At 53.0% G+C, this 17147-nt stretch overlaps 1 protein-coding gene across 4 annotated transcripts in view; it reads right to left on the bottom strand.

Annotated features, from left to right (window-relative positions):
* Positions 1 to 955: 955 nt before the first annotated feature.
* Positions 956 to 17147, bottom strand: part of ZFP64 (ZFP64 zinc finger protein) — a 62036-nt gene continuing 45844 nt past the window's right edge. For 2 of the 4 annotated variants that reach the window (XM_004585907.2, XM_058679465.1), the window contains 4 exons: positions 10749 to 10901; positions 10173 to 10235; positions 4277 to 4528; positions 956 to 1965 (listed from right to left, as the gene is read on the bottom strand). In XM_004585907.2, coding sequence (XP_004585964.2) covers positions 1268 to 1965; positions 4277 to 4528; positions 10173 to 10235; positions 10749 to 10901 — 1166 coding nt within the window. In that variant the 3' untranslated portion in view covers positions 956 to 1267. Of the gene's footprint in view, positions 1966 to 4276; positions 4529 to 10172; positions 10236 to 10748; positions 10902 to 14997; positions 15557 to 17147 lie in introns of those variants that run through there. The other 2 variants (XM_036497145.2, XR_009247441.1) reach the window with 2 other exon arrangements.

Raw genomic sequence — 17147 nt, 5'->3', positions numbered from 1 at the left:
GCCAGCTACCATGCTGAATCCAAGATCCTGGGAACCACAACCTGCTCCTTCCACAGAGGCCACAGTCATCCCTGCTGGCTGGCTGTGCTATGACAGCGCAGCACTAGGGCCGGCGTGTGACTCCGACCTGCGGATTGCCCTGGAGAACGGCCCTTCTGCCATGCACACGCACAGAAACCTGGGTAAGACCAAGGCAGAGAGGCAGCAAGGAGGACTCTGGCAACAGCACCGCCAACTAGGAGCCAAATTCTTCCGCCATCCAAACCCGTATCTCCCCATAAATAGCTAAGGGCCCCCTGCTGCTTCATGAACCAAATAGCGCCCTGCATACCACCTGCAAAATGTGCTACATCCTCGTTCTTATTTGCTAATGATGGGTCTACTTTATTCCTTCTGGAAACATCTCGGTTTAGCTTGGCGAGGGCACAGATTTACGCTAAATGAAGGCAGCCTTGGAGGAGCAGAGCAACCCTGGATAAACCATACAGCCACTATAGTTCCACGGCCTCCTGAACTCCAGCCAGGAAGATAGTTGGATTGTTACGTGTGTGCTGGTTTGCCAAATGCTAAATGCATTCCAAATGAAAAAGATGCTGGCCCCTCAAAATCAAGCCCAAAATCCACAGGCCCTGTAGGCTTTTTCTAATAGTTGGTGGTAGCTTAATCTTTAGCGCCATCTTTGGATCACTTCACGTTATTGGCAGTAACCCACTGAGAAGTCACTGGGGTGTGTTGAGGGGGGCGGGTGTTAAAGGGGATGGAGACCTGACCCCCGTTGCCCTTAACCTAAGGAAGACATTTTACAGACGTCTGTCTTTATTGTCAGACAGCAGGTGAAAGAAACCACAGAGGTTTAAGGCGAACCCTTAACTACCACCCAGGTTAGGGGATACAACTCTTCTTGGCCCTGGGGACCCCCTTTTTGTGCTAACTCTTCCCTATCAGACACTGGTGAAGTTCTGGTTCCCCCTGCGTCTAACAGGTGTAACAGTTGCATCCGTTTAAAATGGAAACCCATCACACTGAAGCTATCCCGTCAGATGCAGGTACTCCACACATCCACGGCACAGTCGGCTGCTCGGGGAAGTCACGCAGCGAGCTGGATACGTGAAGCGCCAGCACAGCCTGGCGCTGGCGCCCATCCTTAGACCAGAGCTCTGACTCTGGGCTGCCACAGGCCTGGGCGTCAGAGCAGCCAGCCTATGACCCGGGCTGGTCACCAGCACTCTGCTGGGGTTGCTGGTAGCTGCCAACCCTCTACGGTGGCCTAGAGGTCCCGGCCGGGCTCCAGCGGGGTCTCGAGCTGCCCCATGGACACCAGGAGGCCTGGGGTGGAGCTCTCTGGCGGGAAGGTGACCAGCCCCGAGCTCTTGCTCTCACCCTGCTCGCCGTGTTGCTTCCTGTGGCACCTCAGAGAGTCATCCCTGACGAAGGAGGCACCACAGGTCTCACAGCGGAAGGCCCGCTGGGTCACAATCTTGGCCATGTGGGTGCTGCCGTCACGGGGCCCTTCCCGGCCCTGCGGGGCCCAGTTCTCGGTCTTGGCCTCGTCCCTGTGCACCCTGTCCAGGTGTTTGGCCAGGCTGCTGGGCCGCTTGGTGTCGAAGCTACAGAAGTCGCACTTGAAGGGGCGGTCCTTGGAGTGCACCCTGCTGTGCACGCGCAGGGCAGCAGCGCTGGAACAGGAGTAGCTGCATTCGGGGCACTTCTCCGGGTGGGCGGCCTGGTGCAGCCGGCTGTGCCCCAGCAGGTCAGCACGGTCGCGGCCCTGGAAGGCGCAGTGCAGACACTTGAAGGTGTGCTTGATGCGCACGTGCGCCTTGAGGTTGGCCTTCATGGTGCAGCGGACGTCACAGAACTCACACTTGAAGGGCTTCTCCCCCGAGTGCACGATCATGTGCCGCTTCAAGTCCGAGCTGATTTTGAACTTGGCGCTACAGAGCCAGCACTGGAAGGGGGTGTCCCCTAGCAAGGCAAGGCGTGTTTCCATTAGAGCAGGTAGGCAACACAGAATGCCCCCAGACACATGCCAGCATCCCCGGTTGCAGCAAGGTGATCCAGTCTTTCAATCTCCTGTCATCTACCACCTCCTGACTGTCTCATCAGCTCAATCGTACTGAGTCAGTACTGGTACTCCCACTTCCCAGATGGGGCAACTGAGGCCCAAAGAGGTCACTACGGGACCTAGCTCATTCTGGTGGCCAAGTCCACACGCAGCTGCTTCAAACAATGCTGAGATGCAGGGACACATGCCTGGCTCTGCTACAGGCACCCCGGTCTTCTGTCTGTGGGTTGGATTTTATTTATAAAATGCAGACATGGCAGCAGGGGCAAATGCCAGGCTGTGGCCTCCTCTGACTCAGTCCCTTGGTAGCAACTGCTAGGGTTCTCCAGCATTGGCTGACCTGTCCTTGGTCCTGTCCCCTCTGGCATCCGGGTGGTCATGCTGCCCAATCTCCTAGGCTGAGCACTTTCTGAACCGAGGAGTCAGGCCTGTCTCACTGTACCAGCTGGGCAGCTTGTCCGAGTATCTCCCCGCCTCCCCGCCCCCGCTCGTCCTCGCCACCTCCCGTGTGCCCTGGGTGGCTTCAGTCTTACACTGAGGTCCGACATTTCCTCTCTGTTCTGTGAATGCCTACACGGGAGTGACCTTCAGATTTCTACTGGCAAATCTCAGTTACCAGTCTTTACTATTGGGTGTGTGTGGGTTACCGGATGGCCTACTGGGATCACAACCACGTCCCTAAAGGGTCATTGCTTGTGTCCGCACTGTTTTAGCTTTTTCTTCTTCACTACATTGTGCATTTCTTGAAAGAAAAAAATCATCATCTGGCATCATCCAGTTTCTTAATTATGGATCCTTTTACATGGGATCATCAATGGATTCTTCTGTATTCCTGACTTACTTTTTCTCATGTTATGTTCTATGGTCTCATCCGGGTGTTTGTCCTTGATAAATCCTGGTTAGCTACACTCTGGTATTCGCACATCAGAGTCTTCATGCCAGACTGCTTTTTCCCTTGTGTTGCTATAGTCTGTCTTATAGTGCATTCCGTCAGCCTGGCATGTGGGAGTAAAGATGAGTCCTTGTTTGCCCCATTCTGCTCCCATCAGTAAGAGAGCTTAGCCAAGTACAGAATTCTCAAGCCAAGGTCACTTCCCAGTGGCTGAGATAGCCAGACGTTCTCACAGGGGCAGAGCCTCCCTGCCCACTGCCTGATGAAGACTCCCAGGAGTCCTTCCCTTTCCTGGTGCCTAGGACTGGACGATTCTCTTCCTCCCCAGATCTAGCCAGAAGCCACATTTCTGGCTGTTTCTTCTTGGTCCTTTGCTTTCTCCCCTAATTTCCAGAAAAATTCACGAAGTTGCTAAGTAGCAATGCTAGTTTACATTTCCTTTTCTTTGTTTCCAGGATCCCTTCACAGGAGCTACTCCCGCCAGCAGGCAGGCACCGATTAGAATGCAAACATTCTCGTCTTCTATTCAAGTATTCTCCTACTTCTGGGATTGTTTTCTGGTAAGACCCAGGGCACTGGACGCCACCCATTCTCTGCAAATAACAGAATTGCTGGTGGACCGTGTTTGGGAAGAGCAGATTGGTTTAAGGATTGGACATGGTGCCACGGATTTCACCTGCTGCTGCTGGCTGGGCTGTACAAGGCCCCTAGCCTCAGTAGCGTACATGCCACCCTAAGCCCAGACTCCCAGGGCACGACCCACTAGGAGCAAAGCCTGGTTCACAGCGCTGGTCACCTCCACGTTTGTCTGCTGCAGATGTCCGTACTCAGTTCTGTAAGTCAGCATATTCTGACCTACTTGCCATCCTCCATGATGAAATCACCGAGAATTCTCACTCTGAGTCCCCAACTTTTCCACCCCAGGATAGGTTCATTCTATCATTATTTCAGCTGGGGCCCCATGGCTGGAAAAACCTCAAGGACTAGACTTGTAATGACTTGCAACTGATTTTGTCACATTTCAGAATTAAGCCGGGCAATCACAGTGTAAGGTCCCCAAACACTCAGTTTACAGCCTTTGCTTGCTGACGTACGTCTGGGTTCATCTTCTGGCTGTGCTCCATGTGGTCAAGCTATAAGCCATACCTGCAGGCTCATCCTGTTCCACTGACGCCTGTGTGCTGGCTGCAACCAACCAACCCAACAAGCATGAACAGCACTGCATGTTTACTTCTGCCACCAAGTCACTTGTGTTTCAAGGACACGAAAAGCTAAGAAATCAGAGAAGCAGGCACCGAGCTCCCGGGCCAGGGACTTACCTGTGTGCGATCGCAGGTGCACGGTGAGCTGGCTGGAGTTGCGGCTGGCGTAGGGGCAGAGCTGGCACTTGTATGGCCGCTCATCGGAATGTATCCGCAGGTGCTTCTTGAGGCTGCTGCTGTCCACAGCGGCATAGTCGCACAGGTGACACTTGTGTGGCTTCACGCTGGTGTGGCACCGCATGTGCATGGTCAGATTGTCCTTCCGGCTGAAGCACTTGTCACAGAACTCACACTTGTGTGGCTTGTCTCCTTCAAATGCACAAGGAGTTGAGGTTGTAAAGTTTCTCAATCAAGAGGGGCCACACAGACTTACCAGATTGGCAGCCTGAGCATATGGGTCTGCCCCCTCCAGTCTAAATGCCCAAAGTAGGAAGATACTAAAGCTGAGACTTGACACTGGGGCAAATAAGAAGGAATGCCAAGTCTCAAGGGCTCAGAAGTTCTGAGGAATCCTAAGGAATGTCAGACAATCAGACCGATGGTCAACTGATTTTTGGGAAGATGGATGTGGTCTGAGAAGCATCCAAGGTCACAGATGGCAGGTATAGGGTGCTTGGACAGTTTTTCCAGTTCTCTAGTCACTGTTGATAAACCACAAAGAACAAGGGTGGGCAACGTCTGGGAAATCACTGGGTCTAGCCCTGCCAAGGCTACTGCAGGCGAGATTGAAAATTCATTACCTGTATAGCAGGCTAATGTCTAAGGTGATTATCTTCTATGGCCTGAGAACAATGCTATAAATATCCAAATGGTCCTTGGCAGAAGAGAGGTCCACCCCCCAACACAGGCAATGGCAGGCTGACCCTCCTGTGACACTGCCAGGCTGTCAGGGAAGGCAGTCAAGAGGCCACAGGAATGTGAGGGCACCAGGACTTAGAGGCAACCCAGACAAGAGGCGCCCGTGCCCAGGCTAGCGCCGCCCTGCCGTGTACTCCTTCTCCATCTCCCACCACTGTAGGTTTATCCTATCCAGTTAAAAAGCACCATTGGGCACTGCATGTTAAGCTGCTGTGTGATGCTGACATCCCATAGGAGCGCTGCTGGTTCAAGTCTTGGTTGCTTCCTTTCCAGTCTAGCTGTTTCGTAATAAGACTAGGAAAGATAGCCTGAACGCTTGGTCCCCTGCACTCACATGAGACACTCTGATGGAGTTCTTGTCTGCTGGCTTTGGTCTGGTCTAGCCCTGGCCACTGTGGCCATTTAGGGAGTAAATCAACGTATGGGAGATTTCTCTAACTCCACTCTTCAAATAAATAAATAACCTTAACATTAGAGCACCAGGAAGAATTGAAATTATAAAAAGGAGAACTGTGGTATCAAAATTAAACTTCTCTATAAATACAGGCAAGCAGAAGGATGTCATATAGATGGATGTTGATGCTGAGGGAGATGTATCACACAGCTGCGCAGCCTTGCAGGATGGCCAGTGCCAGGAGCGACTCCCTGATGTAAACTATGGACATGTCACAGTGGTTTCATTCACTGTAACCAGCGTTTCCTTTTCTGGTGGGGAATGCTGATAACGGAGAAATGGGGCCAAAGGATGCAAATAAATCTTTGTATCAGTGTCCGGTGTGGTAATCTATTGGCTAAGAGTCCTCGTCTTGCATACGCCAGGATCCCATATGGGAGCCAGTTCATGTCCTGGCTGCTCCACTTCCCATCCAGTTCCCTGCTCGTGGCCTGGGAAAGTAGTCGAGGATGGCCCAAAGCCTTGGGATCCAGCACCTCCCCAAATGGCCACAAAGGCCGAAGCTAAGCCAATCTAGAACCAGGAGCTTTTTCCAGGTTTCCCACACCAACATTAAATCCCTGACCTTTATGGGGCTAAACAAATGATCAGACCACAGTCAGGAGCCAAACATTGGAAATCCAATCATGTTTTCTGATGATCACCCACACAACACAAAACTAACCTTGGAAGCCGGCAACAAGCATAGAAGTTCAGGAAGTTACCTGGGGGTGCCGCGCAGGGCATCAAATCCCTATGCTAAGACTGGAGTCTTCTCCACACACGAGGGAATCAGGAGCTGTCTCTTTCCACCCTCAGGATCAAGCACATCGGACAGACAGCTCATGTGCAATGCTAGTCTTCCTGACCAACAAGAAGGAACCAACTTGAGCTCCAAGACTATAAACAAGAGGAGGGCAGCCAGCAACCCATCCTTCAAGAATGTTTTCTTTTTTTTGGAAGATTTTATTGAAAAGGCAGAGTTAGAGAGAGATCTTCCTTCAGCTACTCACTCCCCAGAGGGCCACAACAGCCTGGGCTAGGCCAGTTTCTTCTGGGTGCAGGGGCCCAAATACCTATCATCTTCCACTGCTTTGCCTAGATGCATTAACAGGGAGCTGAATCAGATGTGGAGCAGCTGGGGCTCAAACTGGCACCCATAGGGATGCTGGTGTCACAGACAGGAGCTTAACGTGCCATGCCCAGCCCCAGGATTCATTTGACAACTGCTTCCACTACATTATCAGAGCGCCATAATGATTCTAGTCTCCATTCCTAGGCTTCTCCCTAAAGATAAACAATTGATTTTTCTGAATTTGGAGGCAGGAGACAGGGTGTGGTAACAATAAACTTAGTGGTGATTTGTGACTCAATATTTCAGCCAATTAAAATTGTAGAATTGGGGTTACACCGTAGCATAATGCATAAGGATGCTGCCAGAGGTACTGGCAGCCCATGTGGGTGCTGGTGGCCTTGGAAGGCAGCAGAGAATGGCCTAAATGCTGGGACCCTTGCACTCATCTAGGAGACCTGGAGGAGGCTCTCGATTCCTGATTTGGACTGGCCTAGTGCTGGCTTTTATAGTCTTTTGGGGAGTGAACCAGTGGATGCGAAACTTGTCTCTACCTTTTTTTTTTTTTTTCAGATTTTTTAAAAATTTATTTTTTTTGGAAAGTCAGATATACAGAGAGGAGGAGAGAGGAAGATCTTCCATCTAATGATTCACTTTAAGTGGCTGCAATGACCAAAAGCTGAGCCAATCCAAAGCCAGGAGCCAGGAGCCTCTTCCGGGTCTCCCATGCAGGCACAGCGTCCCAAGGCTTTGGGCCCTCCTCAACTGCTTTCCCAGGCCACAAGCAGGGAGTTAAATGGGAAGCAGGGCTGCCAGGATTAGAACTGGTGCCCATATGGGATCCTGGTGCATGCAAGGTGAGGACTTTAGCCGCTAGGCCACCATGCTGGGCCCTCTCCCTTATCTCTCTAACTACTTTTCAAGCAAATAAAAAAGATTATTTTAAATGTGAGATTTACATTTAACTAGCATTTTATTGCTTTGAGGTTACTTTTTTTTTATTATTACCATCACTTTGTTTTTTTTTTTTAAGATTTATTTTATTTTCATTACAAAGTCAGATATACTGAGAGGAGGAGAGACAGAGAGGAAGTGGAGCTGCCGGGACCAGAACCAGCGGCCAAATGGGATCAAGGCAAGGACCGTAGCCACTAGGCCACGCTACCGAGCCCACTTTGAGGTTATTTTTAAAATGACAGAAATCTATGCATCCCATGGGCTGCAGCAGCTGGCACTGGGCTCCAAAGCAGGAGGCAGAAACCCAAGTACGTAAGCCATCATGTCCTGCTCCCCGATGCATCTGCAGGCCGCTGATTCCGAGCGGAAGAGTGGAGCAGCACTGTGTCTCTGGCTGTCACTCTGACACAAGGTACAGGTGCCAGGTGACTAAAGCCACTGGCCGACAACACCTGCAAGTGCTCTTGGGCCTTCCACCTATTAGGACATATATTTTTGGAGGGACTACCTACATATATAGTTTTCCAATGGAACTGGTTATCTTTGACTTACTATGGTTATGTGTCTTGAAAAATCAATTCTACCCTAGGTTATTAGGTCAGGACTCCAACCGGCACTCTACATGGGGTGTTGGGGTCACAGGTGGTAATTTAACCTGCTGTGTCACAGTGCTTGCCATAGAGACGACTTAAAAAAAATAAATTTCATTTTTGGTGATGTTTTAACATGGTTGAGAAGGATATACATCCAAGTGGACCACTGATCACACTGGGAATGGTCAAGGTATAGGGGAAAGTGGTTGAGACAGTTGCTTCCAATTTTTTTTTTCTTTCTGCATCTGGGGGAAACAGGGAGAGGAGGGGCCACTCCCAGCACACTAACCACTTCAGTACCCAGGGATGGGAGATGGCCCCTCGATGTCATCCTAGCAGCCCTGACGTGGAGCATGTTTCAAGAAGACTTCTTTTTGAAAGGAAACAGTTTTGAAAAATTTCATTCGGAGGCAGCGGGATACAGAATCAGATACACAGACCCCCACTGCGGACTCACTCCTCAAATGCCTTCAACCAGCTGGGGCTGGGCCGGGCTGAAGCCAGGAGCCTGGAAGTCAATCGGGAACCCCCCTGAGGATGGCAGGACTCAAGCACGCATGTCACCAGCTGCTGCTGTTCCCAGGGTCTGCATTAGCAGGAAACAGGATCAGAAGCAGAGCTGGGACCAAAGGGGTGGACAGGCATCTGCAGCAATGTCCCCCTTCACTGCACCCGTCCTGAAAACGACTATTTAATACTGATAAAATGAGAAACCCATCTGCTGCCACCCAAGGTGTCTGGCCATCCCCAAAGCATGCACTGATGGCCACATGGCAAGTTGAACAGGGACCTTTTCTTATGAGGTACCACCTGGATTAAGAATTCACACTCCATTTGTGTTTTCTCTGTATTTGCATTTATCAGATATTTACTCAAAAATGAACTGAGCACAGCTGTTACTCAAGGAGAATAATGTGAATACTGACACAGCAACATGTGGGCTGCCTAGGACAGGTTTTCAGGCGTCCCTGCTGCCGGGGCCTTGCCTGAGAGGTAGCCCAGTTTCCACATTGGCCCATCCCCTGTCTGCATTCCATGGCAAGGCTCCCCTCACACCTGATGCGACCTGCTAGTGCTGTGTAGTGCTTCAGTAGAACATGTAACACAATCCCTGCCCATCTCTGGGACAAGCACAGCACTGTGGGCTCTTGGAATCTGGTAGATCCTGGCTGCGGGGCTACCCCATGTGCTGCAGGATTCTGGAACTCTTCTGCCATCACCTAACAGCTGGCAGCAGCACGGCCCCAGTGGAGAATGGCTACCTGTCACCCCAAAGTCAGGGCTATCCACTTTTAAGTTTCTTAGCCCACCACATTGGTAAAAAACTTGTCTTTTGCCAAATAGTTCCTGGCACCTGCACATAGCTTGCCAGCATCACCATCCCGGAGACTTGGTAGTTCAAAGAAAGGATCAACTGTTTCCTCGCTGAAGGACCTTGCACAACGTGCCCACCCTTCTCCTGTTTCTATAGCAACATGCCTACTTCCAGCAAAGGCTTCTCCATTGCACAGGAAGCTCTGTCCCTCTCAGCGACAGGGCACCAAGGTTTTAGTCAAGACAGCAGAGCCATTCCGGCAGCTGCGACGGCTCCCTTCCTCAGCAGTACTTGAGGAATAACCCAGTGACATTTAAGCCCTCAATCTGATGCTCTGAGAGCCAACACCTGATGCTCTTGCTCACAGGGGCCAGTGCAGGGCTTTTAAGTTGCTCGCAGAGGGCCAGCAGGGTGGGTGGCAGTGGGTGCGGAAGCCGGGGGATGCAGATCCCGGCTACACACCAGGACAGCCCTCTGCTACAGCACGGCTTGCTTCCCACACTCGGGCATCTTTCTGAAGCAACTTTTGGCTCTCCTCTAGCACTGCGAGAGCCACAGGCCTCTGGGTGGCTCGTCTTCACCTCGCAGCCTCTGTACCCCCTCACCTATGCCGACCCCACTAGACCTGGTGCCTGCGTTGGTCCAAGCCCTCTACACCCAGCAATTCCTTCACAGCCATTACCTGGCTCCTCCCTTGGCCTTCGAGCCATGGAACAGACACCTACCAGTGTGGATTCTCAGGTGACGATCCAAGTCCTTCATGCCATGAACCGTTTTGAAGTGGCAACCTGGGGTGGGGAGAGGGCAACAGGAAATATTGCTCTTAAACACCCAGACTGCTTCTGACTTACAAGGGTTCAAGGCTGGACTTTGTGGTAGGGCTTCTCTGTTTTCTTTCAGCATGGTATTCACTCCTATACATCTGCTTTTGAACACTTTAAAGCTGGCTTTATAACAAAGATCATATTCCACAACCTTGCCAAGCTGCAGGCTAGCATAGGTGCCCTGCATGTGTTTACGGTGGTCTGGGCTAAGCTACTCAGGTCAGGGGTATTAACTGCATTTTTAACAGGTATTTTAAACTCAGGATGGGTTTACTGGGAGGTGACCCCAGTGGAAGGTGGAAGCTGAGGAGATAAGGAGCCTCCACTGGGAGAAATTGAATCTGTTGTCCTAGTGGGTGTCAGGCAGACATCCGGAAACTGGGGAAGAGCTAGAGGCTGTGTGATGCCCACAGGGACGTGTGGCGCGCATACACCAGCACGCAGTCCAGGGCAGCGGTTGGCCCCTTGGCTCCTTACCTGGGTAGCAGCAGTTGAATGTCTTTTCTCCAAGGGTCACGGTCTGCTCTCTCGACTCCGTGGCCACAGCAGCAGTGGGAGGGGCCTTCTCTGTATTGCTGTTGTCTGCAGAGCGGCAGGCTGGCTTCGGGCCATCACCGTCCATTTCTGAAGCTGAAATTGAGGCGTGAGATTTTACTTCATTTCTTGAACTGAACTGCCATGCAAGTTTTAGAATATGTAGGTCAAAGGTTATCTTCTGATCCCCATCCACCCGTCCTCAAAAAATTTTTTTTTAAAAACTGAAGGGACGTGTAAGAGACTGTGGTATCCAGCTGCGAGGATACAATGCAGAATGCATCTCTACTTCCAGACAAAGATGGACTCCCAATGAAACTGTTAACTATATCTTGACAATAGGATACTGGACTCTCTGCCATTGCCTATGCCCACAATGATGGACATATGATTGTGTATGAAGAACTATACTATTTTAATAACATAGGAGAACTCAGTGAGGGGGGAGAGAATTGGGGAGGGGATATGGGAGATCCCAGGGCCAATGAAACTGATCATAAAATGACAATAATAGCACTTCCTAAAGCACACAAACACCTGGCTTTTAAAAACGCTGCCCAGGGCCCAGCAGGATAGCCTAGTGGCTAAGTCCTCGCCTTGCATGTGCTGGGATCCCATGTGGGCACTGGTTCTAATCCCTGCAGCCCTGCTCCCCATCCAGCTCCCTGCCTGTAGCCTAGGAAAGCAGTTGAGGATGGCCCAAAGCCTTGGGACGCTACACCCATGTGGGAGACCAGGATGAGGCTCCAGGTTCCTGGCTTCGGATTGGCTCAGCTCCAGCCATTGCAGCCTCTTGGGGAGTGAATCAGCAGATGGAAGATCTTCCTCTCTGTCTCTCCTCCTCTCTGTATATCTGACTTTCCAATAAAAATCAATAAATCTTTAAAGCAAAACAAACAACAACAACAACAAAACACTGCCCAGCCTATCACAGGCAAGTGTGCTCGTGAAACAAGACGGATGAAGAGGAATCCCAGGAGCTGGAGCCTCCGTATCAGGTAAGGCAGAAAGCAGCTGTCGTGGCACTCAGCACAAGGCTACGGGAATGTTGGCGCTCCGTGTCCGATCGGCTCTGCTGCAGTTCAAGGACAGGTGGGAGACTGTCACAAACACAGAGGAAGGGAATTCCAGAGATGTACAGATAGCTCCCTGCACGACTGGGGCTCATCTGGCTCTGGTTTCAAGCACGGTCAAGACCATTTGAGCAATGGAAACCATCAGCCAGGCGAAGAAGCCACCTGGGCATCTTACAAAGAACTGGCCTCTGGATTATAGAAGCTCAACAACAATCCAATGATCCAATTAAGAAATGGGCAAAGAAAAGGAAGAGACACTTTTCAAAAGAAAAATTATCAATGGCTAATAGACACTTGAAAAAATGCTCAGGATTGGGCTCACTAGCCATTAGGGGAATGCAAGCAAAAATCACCAAGAGGAACCATTTCACTCCTACTGAAATGGCTGTTGCCCCAAAATCAAAACATAAGCGCTGGTGAAAGCACAGAGAAAATGGTACCCTACCCCACTGCCGGTGGGGATGCATAGCAACATACCCATTCTGGAAGACAGTATGGAGATAGCTCAAAAAAACTGAAAATGGACCTACCATGTGACCCAGGTACCCTCCCCTCTTGGGACAACATCCAAAGGAAATGAAATCAGTATGTGAGAGAGAATTACATTCCCATGTGTACCATGGCCTGGTTCACACAGCAAGGACACAAAACCAACCCAGGCACTCACTGAGGACTCAATCAAGAACACATGGTATGTCTAGGTGAGGAATACCACTCAGCCGTAAGAGTGAAATCCCGACACTTGGAGCTGGAAACCATTATGCCAAGTGAAACAAGCCAGACTCAAACACCTCACTCTCTCTTACCAGTGGGTTCTATGTCAAGTCTAGAAATGGTGGATATTATCTCTCCATCTATCTATCTATCTAAAAGCATACTTCAGTACAAGACAATTCTACACACTTCCCCACACACCTGCGATGAGCTCTGAGAACCCCCCTAACTCCATCTAGATTGTGCTTCAAAATAACCCAGAGTTAGGGAAATAGTTGGTGTCAGGAGAAATGGGGGTCTGAGCTCAGATCAGCTAAACTCCAGCCATTTGAGGTGTGAACCAGTGGACAGAAGATCTTTCTGTCTCTCTTCTCCGTAAAATCTGATCTGCCTTTCCAATAAAAATAAATAAGTCTTAAAAAAAAAAAGAGCTACCAGATTCTCCAAGAGGGGAATGCATGCTTCTACTACAGAGTTAACACAGGCAAAAGGGAGGGTGGGGGGCTAAAGTCACGAAAGAAGCACAGCCAGCAGGAAGGACCGACCCAGACCCACCAGGGACAGCTGGGCAGGGGTGCCCCAGAAACTTCCTGTACCTAAGGCAGAGGCTAGGGAACAGACTGAAAGTGGGGGCAGGCCACACTAGGAGACCCTGGAATCTGGCTGAGCAGCTGAGCAGTTTAACTCCTTGAGAACCTTGGTTCCTTCCCTGCCCCTTTCTTATCAATGCTGGTAAGTCCACTTGCTAACCACTTCCCTCCCAACTAGGGCTACAGATTATGTGCAACCGGGGGGGGGGTGCTCAGCCAGGGAACTAGCATTATACGCATCGGTGGGGAGAATTCTCCCTTCAAGCTGAGGCCCTTGAGAGGCACACCGCTGGGTGGATGTGGGTTGCATCCTGTTCCAAGAGGGCACACCTCTCACCACCAGGGGCCACTGGGCGCTGCCAAACCCAAACCAGAACTCTTCCAATGTTTCCTGAACAGAAATAAGAGGCTCAGTGATTCCAAACTCCAGTCCAGGATTATTCCATTCTGTGGCTACCGGGCCTTCCTCAACACCTCCCCAAGCCCAGGACAGCCCCATGACGCTCACCTATGCCATATTCCTGGCCCGTGGCACCGCCTTCCTGGGGCTTTCACACCAGCAAGCTTTACTCTTACTATAAACGGTTAACTTGGGAAAACCTACATCCATCCACAGCTTCCCACCACTTCCAGGGGAGGTGTGGACCCAAGCCCTCGGGGCTGGCAAGCTGGTCCAGAAGAGGCGGTCTGCAGAGTGAGCCCGGGCGCGCAAGATGTCTTTCCCTTTCAGTGCCAGCAAAACACGGGCAAGCCAGGTTAAAAAGCTCCTCTCTCCAACTCTCTCCCTCGCCCCCCACCTCTGCAGAAAAGGGCATCCTCCAGGCAGTAAGATGGGCAGGAGGGAATCTCCCCGCTCTGAGTGCGGAGCAGAATGGGAGCAGCCCTCCAAGGGCAGGTGCCCCGCCCTCCCGGGGATTCCGACTGCGGTGCGCAGAGGGAGCACCCCAGCAGACAACGCGCCCCTCCCACTCGCTCTGGCTAACAGGAGGCTCCGCAGCCACGCGGGAGAGAAATGGGGCTGGAGGGTGGGGGCGCGGTGGAGGACTCCTGTCGTTTCCCCTTCCTGTGCCCACCCTCCTCGGCTTGGGACCACGTGGCATTCAGGGTGAGTCCGTTAGTTAGGTCGGGCAGCGTCCTAGCCCCTCCCGTTGCCCAAGGCTCCCGCGTCACCAAGAACCAGGCCCCCCGCGCAGCCTGCTGCGGTCCCGCGGTCCCCTAGCCTGGGGATACCCAGGCTCCGCCACCTCTTCTCGCTCGCTCGCCCACCCACACCCTCGCTGAGTGCCCGCTGCGGAAGCCTCTCCCAGCTCCCTATCCCCAAGCCTCCTTGGCTTTACGACGTTTTCCCCTCCAGTAAACTGTGTGCTTCGTCTTTCTCCCGCCCACCGGACCGGAAGCTCCAGGAGGGCTGGGACTGGGTTCTGGTCACCCATTGCGGCGTCCTCCCCAGAACCCACCCCAGGCTGGCACCCGCTGGGAACTCGGGCATTTTGCCTCTAACCCCATCCCTGGCCAAGGCACCGAAGACGCAGCGCCCGCGCACCCCGAAAACAGTCGCGGAGGGGGGGCGGGTCTCCGAGCATCCTTGCAGCGTGTTAGGAGGGCAACTCCTAGTTCAACAGTGCGACTCGAGATACCCACGAGGGGAACGACACCATTGCCCTAGAACAGTTGAGGACAGTTAAGGGAGGGCTCCCGGGCGCCGTGGCGGACTCCCAAGACCCGAGTTGGCGGCGTCGCTCGCCCTCCCCAAGCCCCTGGCTCGCCCCATGTACTCGCGGGGGTCCGGGGAGAGCCCGCTGCACCACTCACCCGGCTCCCCCGTCACCTGCGGGGCCACTTGAGCGTCCTGGCGCGCAAACCGCAGCTGCTCAGAGTCGAGGTGCTGGGGTTTGGCTTGCTTGCGGCGCGACATGGCGCGAGGCCGGAGTCGGCGAGTCCCTGCGAGTGGCCTACTTCACGCCGCCAATTCCCGGAGTTGGGAAATTAACACTCCCCCACTGCGTCCCAGAACGCGCACGTCCCGGCAGTGGCGCTCGGCCCCGGCGCAGGGCCATTTATCCCGAGTCCTGACGGCTGATTGGCCCAGAGCCAAGACCTCCGGGGTCCCGTGCCCGGGCGGCCCGCGCTGCACCCCCGCCTGCCGGGAGCTCGTTACGAATGCAGACGCTCGGGCTCCGCCCCAGCCCCGCTGCATCAGAATCTGCATTTTTAACCATCTCCCCAGGTGACTTGCCTGCACATTAAAGTTGGAGAGAACGTGTCTGCATTTTAACGAGATCCCCAGGTGATTCGTTTGCCTATTAAAATTTCAGAAGCGCAGCGCTCCTCCAACTTTCAAGTGCGCACGGGTCCCCCCGGGAACTCGTTAAAATGCAGATTCTGCCTCCGCGGGTCCGGGGTGCGGCCCGAGCGTCTGTATTTCTAACGAGCTCCCAGGTGCCGCCGCAGCTGTGCAGGCCGCGCCTTTGCGTTCGGATTTAATTGGTCTGGGCCGGGCCTTGCGCCCCCGGGTTAATTCGGATGCGCTTGCCTGGGCGGGAGATGCTAAACCTCTGCTCGCTTGCGGTTCTCCGCCTCAGCCGAATTTAAAATATAAAGGAGGCCCGAACTGCCCCAGCTTGCTGGAGGCTGCGGGAACCCTTGTGCCAGGAGCAGATTGGAAAGTTCTGGAATCTGCATTTTTCATTTCGCGCCTTCCCCTGCCCCCCGCGTGGCTTGGGAGCACGGAGTCCGGGGGCACTCAGAGTGCCTGAGGCGTGGACCTGGGGAACCGAGCTAACTGGCCTTCGTGCTCAGACTCGCCAGGGCTCTGATGAGACCCGAGGGGACCCCTCCTTGCTCCACGTGAGCGACGCCCAACGGGGAGCAAGGGAGGCCACCTGCCTTCCCAGGTGTTTGCTTTCTTCAAAGGAAACCCGGGGTGTGCCCCAAGCTTGCCTGAACCTGATAATCACGTGGGGCACCTGGTTACGAAAAAGACCTGGTCCGGGTCAGCCCTGAGCCCGTGGGGAGAGGCCTGGGAAGCCGCATTTTGAACAGTGACGCAGGGGAGTTTTGAGGGAGGCGGGTGGAGAACTCGTGGGGTCGTCCTGCGCCTAGAAAACGCTGTCTGGAGGTAGGCATGGCCCAGCTCGGGGCCCACAAGAAGTGCCTTTTTGCCTTGCTCGAAAGCCAAGCGTGTTTCCCCCAATGTAGGGATGTCAGCTAAATGGCGCAGGATGGAAGGGGATTTCTTTAAGAACGCGTGGGGGCTCTTTGGGGGAGGGGCAGGGAGGGTAGTGCTGCAACTACGGGTATCCCTAAGATCTGAAAACAAACAGGCCATGGGCTTGTGTCCTTGGGGGCTCCCTTTGATAATGTCCCACAGGGGCGCTGAATAAACTGGAGACTAGGGCTCCGAAAGAGGGGCTGTCCCCGGGACCCTCCTTCGCGCATGGCGGGTGCGTGCCTTCATGTTAAAGCAGGTGCGGGTTGCTCACCTGCGAGCACGCAATGGGATGCACAGTCCCGCCCCGTCCCCTGCCTGGCGCCACACCATTGCAGAGCTCTCACAGGGCCGCACCCGCGTGCTGGACGGCTTAGGTACCAAGTAGCCCCTCCCACCAGGACCTTAACCGCAGCCTGCGTCTCTACCCGGGCACCGCTCCTCCTGCCTCTTCCAATAATTAAACTTCTCTGTTTTTTGTATCTACGCACATTCCTTTAAAATTATAATTCTAGGGACCTGCATTTTGGGGTCTGTGACACTGCTATCCCATGTGGGCCACCATTCCAGCTCTGGCTGCGTCACTTGGTCCCCTGCTACTGATGGGCAGTGAAGGCAGCAGCAGATGGCCTAAGAGCTGGCGCTGGAGGATGCAGCCATCGGGGGAGTGAATCAGCTGATGGAAGATCTCTGTCTCTGTTAGTCTGCCTCTCAGATAAATAACTCTTCTTAAAAAGGTTATTTTAGGGCCCGG

The sequence above is a fragment of the Ochotona princeps genome, chromosome 22, assembly GCF_030435755.1.
Source record: "Ochotona princeps isolate mOchPri1 chromosome 22, mOchPri1.hap1, whole genome shotgun sequence".
Lineage (NCBI taxonomy): Eukaryota > Metazoa > Chordata > Mammalia > Lagomorpha > Ochotonidae > Ochotona > Ochotona princeps.
This window is presented reverse-complemented; position numbering and strand designations above follow the sequence as displayed.